The 7,419-nt window shown below is 48.9% G+C and overlaps 1 protein-coding gene across 1 annotated transcript; it reads right to left on the bottom strand.

The window, feature by feature from the left end:
* Window positions 1-339: 339 nt before the first annotated feature.
* LOC8036496 (NADPH-dependent diflavin oxidoreductase 1) lies at window positions 340-7,419 on the bottom strand. The gene is made up of 4 exons (XM_002411859.5): window positions 6,555-7,419; window positions 5,905-6,127; window positions 3,967-4,611; window positions 340-961 (listed from the first exon to the last, which is right to left on the bottom strand). Exons 1-4 carry the CDS (start codon window positions 7,231-7,233, stop codon window positions 736-738), a joined length of 1,773 nt encoding a protein of 590 aa, XP_002411904.3. The 5' UTR covers window positions 7,234-7,419; the 3' UTR covers window positions 340-735.

The following is a 7,419-nucleotide window of genomic DNA, read 5'->3' as shown; positions in this document are numbered from 1 at the left end:
TAGAAAGGTCCCGGATGTACGCGGCGGCACTGCGGTCTTATGGACTGGAGAATCCGACCGGTTCCGAGCGTTCCCAAGGCCTTTGGCGAGCAGTTTTGGCTTGCGGTTTGGTCTTTTGGCGGTATGGCAGCGCGAAGTGGCTCCCGTTCTGAACTGATCTTTACCCAGCGTTTGCTGGCGTTTGTGGCCAATGAAGTGTCATGCCGAATTAGTATTAGCCGCCCTAGCTGCCCGCTTCATACAGCCTAGCCAGAACATGCTTTAGTGGCGCCCTCTCGCGCCGTCGACACGGAGTGCGGCAGCCCGTGAGCGCTCGCTGAGCTCACTCGCTACCCCTCCTCTAGTTCACGGCCACTTAAGCAAACAAGGACGTCATGAAGCAGGTTATTTTTTTCTTGTTTTTGTAATTCTAATATGCCTAGAACTTTTAAAATACTGCGAAAGCTGAGAAAAGAAAATTTTGATTAAGTTACTACGTTTAGTGTGCTCAGGTTCGGTGCAAATTAAAAACCAGTAAAAAAAGTCCTTGCAGGGCCCCTTTAAAATCACTGTTGACAGTTATCCGAAGCCGACAAGTGTAGCTTTCACAGCTTTTAAAAAACAAATCAGTAAAGACTAAAAAAAAAAACACAAAAAACACCATGTAGGCTGAGCCCATTTTCCTAACCGGCACTACTCAGTGTTTTCCACTGGTCTTGCAACGATTCAGTTGTGAAATGAATACGCGTAGAGTTTCTAGGACCAGGCTTCTATCTGAAGTCTCCTCGACCTCTCGAAATTCTTGAGCAGCTCCTCGGCGGCGTCTTCGGTGAGGGATCCGGCCTCTTTGAGCAGGGCCCTGAACGTGCTGCGGACGTCGGGAACCATGTCTTTGGCATTGCCGGCGATGTAGATGACCCCGCCTTCGGACAGCAGCTTCAGCACCCTGTCCTTGTGCTCGGCGATCCTGTGCTGGACATAGCTGCAAATGGACGGACACCGCTGAAACCTGCAACCCCTGCACACCCAGCGTTTCTGGACGCATGAGACAAATGATGATGGAACTTCAAAACAAGGAAGTTGCGTTTTCGCCAAAAACCCTAAGTTAAAGAAAAAAGAAAAAGAAAAGAAGGCACTATGAAGGATGAAGCTAAGATTGCAACTTAGGGACCTCGAAAAGTGCTCCCACTAGCAGTACATTAGAAAAGTAGCCGCAGGTTGCAAACTATGGTGGTCGTAAAAAACCTATAGCTGCGACACGTCACAGTGAAGTCGTTCGGCATCAGCGTCGCGTTCATGCACCAAGTGGTGCGTAAACAAAATCGTTTGGAACAAAATAAAGATCAGTTTTGTTCCAAACGCTTCAAATTTGTCCCACTTTGTTACGAACGCTTTTGTTTCTTTTTTTGTTCCGGATCGCATGGAAGCATGTCTAGCGGCACGAGCTCTTAGCATTGACAGTGCTAAGAGCACTGTCATTGACATTGAGTACCACAAAAACCCAAAGTATTGGTGATGAGATGTTTCGGTGGCACCCTCTTATGGTTCCTGTAAGACCATTAGAAGCGAGCGACAAGTTTGATGGTGCATAAAAAGCGCGGTGGAAGCCTAGTCACCAGCTTCCTAAACCAACACCGTTAGAGTTGAGAGTCTGAGTCTCCTTTTCGTCGACGAGAGCAGAAATAATCCCACTGAAGACGTCGTAGTGAGTGTCTGGCCAATCGTGGAAGGCCGATCGCAGTGACGCTTTTGGTCGCGCACGTGGTAACGTCTCCGCTTTGCACTCGGTGGACCCAGGTTCGATTCCCGCTGGCGTCCATTGTTGACTTTGTAGTTGGCGACGTGTCGCCAACTACAATATCAACAATGGACGTAATTTCCAGAAGTGAGAAAAGCCCCTAACAGATATCACAGTAAAAAGTATAGTAAGGACTTTGCGAACCCAAAAATTGTAAAGGCATACAAAAAAAAAAATTGTGTTCAAGTTGTGTTTTTTTTTTTTTTTTTTTTTGGGGGGGGGGGGGGGGATTTTTTAGATTGTGTAGCTTCTTATATTAAATGCTGGTTCTCGAATCTCTGGAATCAAGATCGATAGAACGTTTTCTGCGATGCAGATGTGCACTCTAAAGCGAGGCTGTGCAACGTATGGAAGCTACCTAGCTGCACTGCATGATTGCCGGTAGTTTGGGAACTACCAGAATTAATCAGTACATTTTTTTTTAACAAGCACCACAGGACTTCTAGCATTTTCACAATAGGAAGGGCTATTAAGGCCGATATATAGGATATGTAAAAACAAAAGTCAAAACAAATTAAAAACAAAAAACTATTTTTTTTTTTTTTTAGCTGGGAATTTATGTTTTGGATACCTTGAAAACACATATTTTAGAAAATGGCAATATCTTTGACAGAGCACACACTTCGTCACTTTGCCAGAATATGGTGCCTAGAAATGCGGCTGACCAACATGAAATAGGATATAAAAAAAACATACACCAAGGAGTAAATATCTCCCTAAACTTTTCCCACATAAAAGTAGTAGCCACATTTTCTTTTTTTCAACTTGCAAGTTTTTGCTCCAGCCTCAACAGCCTTACATCGCATTCTCATTGGCGGCTGAACCGCATTTGCGAAGCAGTTGCGAATGCGGTCGCTTGAAAATGCAGTACGAATTCACGTGCATTTGATGATGAAAACGAGCAGATCTGCAATACAGTTGCAATTTGAAAAGCAATATGAATGCAGCGCAAGACTTGCCTGGGATCATGGAGGCAAAAAAGTGAAAGCCGTTTACAACTTCCTGTAACGCCGAATTGGAGCGCAGCTCTTGAGGAGGAGGAGTGGAGGGTATATTCCTCCTCCTCCCTCGTGATCATGCCTGCTAGTACTCCTCCCCTCCTGCTCCCCCTCCCTCTCCTTTACCACCTCCTCGTCCTTCAAGCTCCTCCCCTCCCCTCGCCTCCGCCTCCTCGTCTCTCCTCCCCCCTCCTCCACCTTCGTACTGCTTTCCTCCTTGCCGCTCAAGCCAGAAAGGGTCGCGTAAGGGCTGTGCTCTGAAATATAGAGTCAGGAGGAGGAGCGGAGGGGGAGGAGGAGGAGGGGCGACGCCGACGCCGACGCCGCACAGGCTGGAAACGGGTCATGTGACCCCCTCCCCCCGAGGTCACGGGACCCGCCCGGACCATACTACACAATGAGGGGAGGAGGAGGAGAAGGAGGGGAGGAGGAGGGGAGGGGGAGGAGGAGGAGAGGGAGGGGCGCGGTTACGCCGACGGCGACGGCGACGCCGCTCAGGCTGGAAACGGGCCCCTAAGAGCTGCGCTATAAAACTAATCTTGCGATTGTGCACGTAGCCACAGGATGGGCCCCGTATGTCACCTTCAAAATACAAGTTACATTAGGGTCAACAAGCCAGCATAAACAAAAATAAAGCAAGCCAGGTGCTGACCACTGGATACTTTTTCCTCTATGCCACAACTCTCGCACCTAAACTAAGGATGGAGCTTGCTCGGCTGCGTCACCAATGCATACACTCCACATATTTTTGATGGTGCTCGCCGGTTCAAAATATCAAGGCCCTGAAGAAGCCGGCAACAATGCCAATAATGGCAGCAGCTGAAGATGCTGAAGACTTATCTATAAAATCGTATGGTTGAGGAAGCGCCTCAATAGGCTGGCCCCAATGTCCATCCACAAGGCGCCAGTAAGGGTAAAAGACGTAATCGTACGTGGAGACCCCAGAAATTCAAGATGTCTGCGTAAATCACATGCATTGATACGTTTCAGCTTCAACAATTGGCCACTGTTGTAACATGCTCTATTCTGTGAGGAAAGAGTTACCTTAAAATGCTGAAACAGAATTGGGAGGTATGCTGAGCTACCAGGAAGCAGAAAACACAGAGTTTACAGGGCCCGAAATATTGTCTTCGATGCATATTCTCTGCCAGCATTTAAAGCTGGCACAGAATGAAATTCCTTGAGACTCACATTTTATGGTCCTGGTCCCTGGAGAAGGCCGTGACCAACTCGAGCAGCCCCCTCGCCACCAGGCCACTCCACTCCTCCTCGAAAAAGAAGTCCCCTTTCATGCTCCGGCCCCCAAAGAACAGAAGGTTCCTGCCGACCTCCCGCCAACACCGGTCCTGGATCATCGCCCTGAATGGCGCACAACCTGTACCGGGCCCGACCATGATCGTCGGAGCACCGTTCACCGGCATCCTCAAAGAACCCTTCTTGACGGCGATAGACACTTTGGGAAGGTCGGCCACTTTGGAAAGTTCAGGCACCTTCAGTCCGGCCAGGTAAGTCGTGCACAGACCACGGCGAGGCTTCTTCAGCTTGGTGCGGAAGTTGACGATGGCCGCCAGGATGTGGATCTCGCCGGGGTGGGCGAGCAGCGAGTTGGCGATGGAGAAGGAACGCGGGCGGATCGGCGGGATGAGGTCAAAGAGGTAGGCGAGCGGAACCTTGGACGTTGTCTGGTGGAAGTCAGTGAAGACTTCCAGGACAGTCCGTCTCGGGCGGATGACATAGTCTATGAGGTCTTCCTGGCCGGAGGTGGTGCCAAACTCCCGCAGTCGCTCCCTTTCCAGCTCGTTGTCTCCAAAATGCCAGAAGAGTTCAAAGAAGGACCTACATGCGAGGTGTCGGCATTAGTGTTTTGTAGCAAAAGAGTACTAGGGAAACCAGAAGGAAGTAAATTTGGGCAGTTTACATGCCAAACCAACAAAGGGCATGCCTAAAATAACCAGTAAAGGTAATTTTAGGCCACTGAAATATTTTAACATGGACCATTAATTTCGTGACATGGCATGTTCCCCACAATAAGTCTCTGTCAAACAGTCAACACATCAACCCGATGTAGTAAACCCGATGTAGTATCTTTGACTTCGACATTCAACTGCTAAATCAGTGGTCCAGTTAGCTCATGCTGCTGGCTTATAATAACCACAACACAAAATTTAAGTAAAAGCAAGTCGTTGTCTAGAACCACAGCATTGGACGTGAAACAAAAAGGAGATATCACTCAAGGGAGCAATTCCAATCAAGATGAGAGCACTTCTTGCATTGAATCACCTTCCAGGTTATGTAGTCTTGCATATTTCTTTCAAGAGATCAATTACATTTAATCTCTTCCTTCTGTCAGACATACTTAGTATTTGCGGAACCATTTCAAGTTGCAACCTGTCTCATTTTTTGCAACCTGAAGGGATGCCTGTTCAATTCTGAATCCTCCTTAGATAGGCAACAGACAAGTCAACCCTATGCATTGCTGAAGGCTGCCATTTATCTGCTGTCTGCATCTGTCCTCTACTTGCACCCCAGTGCTGGGACATTTCAGGTTCAGCAGCTCTTTCATCCCACAATTATTATTAGAAGTTCTGGTTAGTTTGACCAAAACCTCGTCAACTGTGCCGGGGCATAATCAAAGCCCCTGGACACTCATGGAGTTCTGAGCCTCCCAACTTCTTAGTGGCCTCAATGATAACACCCCAAAACTAGTGTCACGAAGAAACCCAACAGTAGATATGTTAGTTCTTGGCGCAAAATTCTTTTGCTTCTATGACTTTGGGCATTCGTGTCTGCCAAAACCTTAACAACCACCAAAGAGCGTCGACAAAGCCAACAGCACAACCATCCAGATTCTCATTTATGGCAACATGCGCATGGACTCGTCTAGCATCAGTATGGCCACAAACAACTAACTAGCAAGAATTATTTTCGGCTCCAGCAGATGCTCTAAGGTGCGGCACTCGAGAACATTTAGCGACTCCCAGAGCTTCCCATCCATGGCAAAAGAATCCCCAGCATCACACAGACGGTTGTGAACATATTGACAAACAATGATTACCAATTGATCGTGCCCCATTCACATATCGGACACTACGCACCAATGAAATGTTGTGGGTAGATCATTCGACGCACCTCTTCGGAATGTGCGACAGGTCAAAGTGTTTCCGAACGCATGTTTCCAGTGTGGTTGGGTGTGCTAGAAGCTGTGGCAGGAAGGTTCCAGGCTCAGTGGGCACTAGCTGCAAGACCTCGTTGGGATCCAGGTGAAACAGGTTGAAGAACTCGGCTACGTCTTCCTCAGAGTTTTCCGGGAACACCAGCACGACGTCCCCAGGCACGAAAGTGATGTCAGAGCCTAAGGGAAACAAAGCAGTATGAATTGCATCCACAGGAATACATGGCTTGCATGCGACGTCCTCATCCCGTGCAGGTGATCATTCTGGGTCATTCCTACTTCTTCTTTCCGAGCAAAACGTATTCGGCGGTGTGAGGTGTATACTGTAAACGACTTATTTTTCGCAGGCTCAATATTTCGCGATTTAGTTGAAAGCTGAAATTTTTGAATAATTCTCGGGTTCTAATTTTCGCGACGCGGTGGGATCTCGACACAAATTCCAATGTGTTTACATTTTGCCGGAATTGTTCGCGGGACGTATTTTTCGCGAAAATTAGGTCCTTGCGAAAATTAGGTCATTTACAGTATGCTATAGAAAGTGAACGCCCAGCAGCAAAGACACATCAATGGCCGCAGGTCACGTAACCCTTATAACAAACGTGCATACCTTTGATGTCGAACTTGATTAGTCGCACGTCTTGGAAGTGCGAAGGGTTCGTAACACGCTGATTCGAGAGAACGGGACTTAAAAATTGTTGCTCATTTGGCTCTTGGACTATGTTCAGTTTGTCGTTCGTACCCACGGGCTGTTGAATTCGGTACCTGGGCGCCGGTAGCACGTCTTCACTTACGGGTTGCAGTCCCGGCGGTAGCGGGTACCGACCCAGTACCGTCTTCCAGAACTGCTCGAGCCAGGGGTCGAGCATGCCGTCGGGACCGAACTCGTGCTGCTCGTCCGCGTACAGGGGTTCCAGTAAGCACTCGCCGCCGAGTTGGGCGAGGCGCCTGTGCAGCCGCTTGGCCGTAAAGTTGAACTTCAAGTACGACGAGTCGCCGAGCCCGACAACAGCGTAGTTCATGCCCCTGAGCGAGTCCACGGGCAAGCTCTTGCGAAGGAGGAACGTCCAGAAGCCCTTCATGTTGTCCGGCTCTTCGCCCTGTCCCGTCGTCGCGCACACAAAGAGCACCAGTGTTTCATTTATGAGCTCGTTGATAGAGTACTCGTCCATGGCCTGAACGCTGACGCGGAATCGGTACCTTTTCGCGTACCTTCCGACTCGTTCGGCGACGTCTTGAGCGGTGCCCGTTTGACTGCCGTAGAGGATAAGGAAGCGCGTTCCTAACATCGTAACCGAAGCGGCGTGTCAAGCGGGTCGAGTGTCGGTCTGCAGGTGTCGCGAGGCTTGTGTCGTGGTTGAGAATCACTAATCACTTCGGAAAGCTCGAGTCTTCGAGAAGAAACACCAACACCGCGCACATGTCCCCAAACTACTCGCCACCGCCACAGCTGCTGACGCCATTCAACAACCGAC

Source organism: Ixodes scapularis, unplaced genomic scaffold (assembly GCF_016920785.2).
Source record: "Ixodes scapularis isolate PalLabHiFi unplaced genomic scaffold, ASM1692078v2 PGA_scaffold10__122_contigs__length_95168666, whole genome shotgun sequence".
Classification (NCBI taxonomy): Eukaryota; Metazoa; Arthropoda; class Arachnida; order Ixodida; family Ixodidae; genus Ixodes; species Ixodes scapularis.
This window is presented reverse-complemented; position numbering and strand designations above follow the sequence as displayed.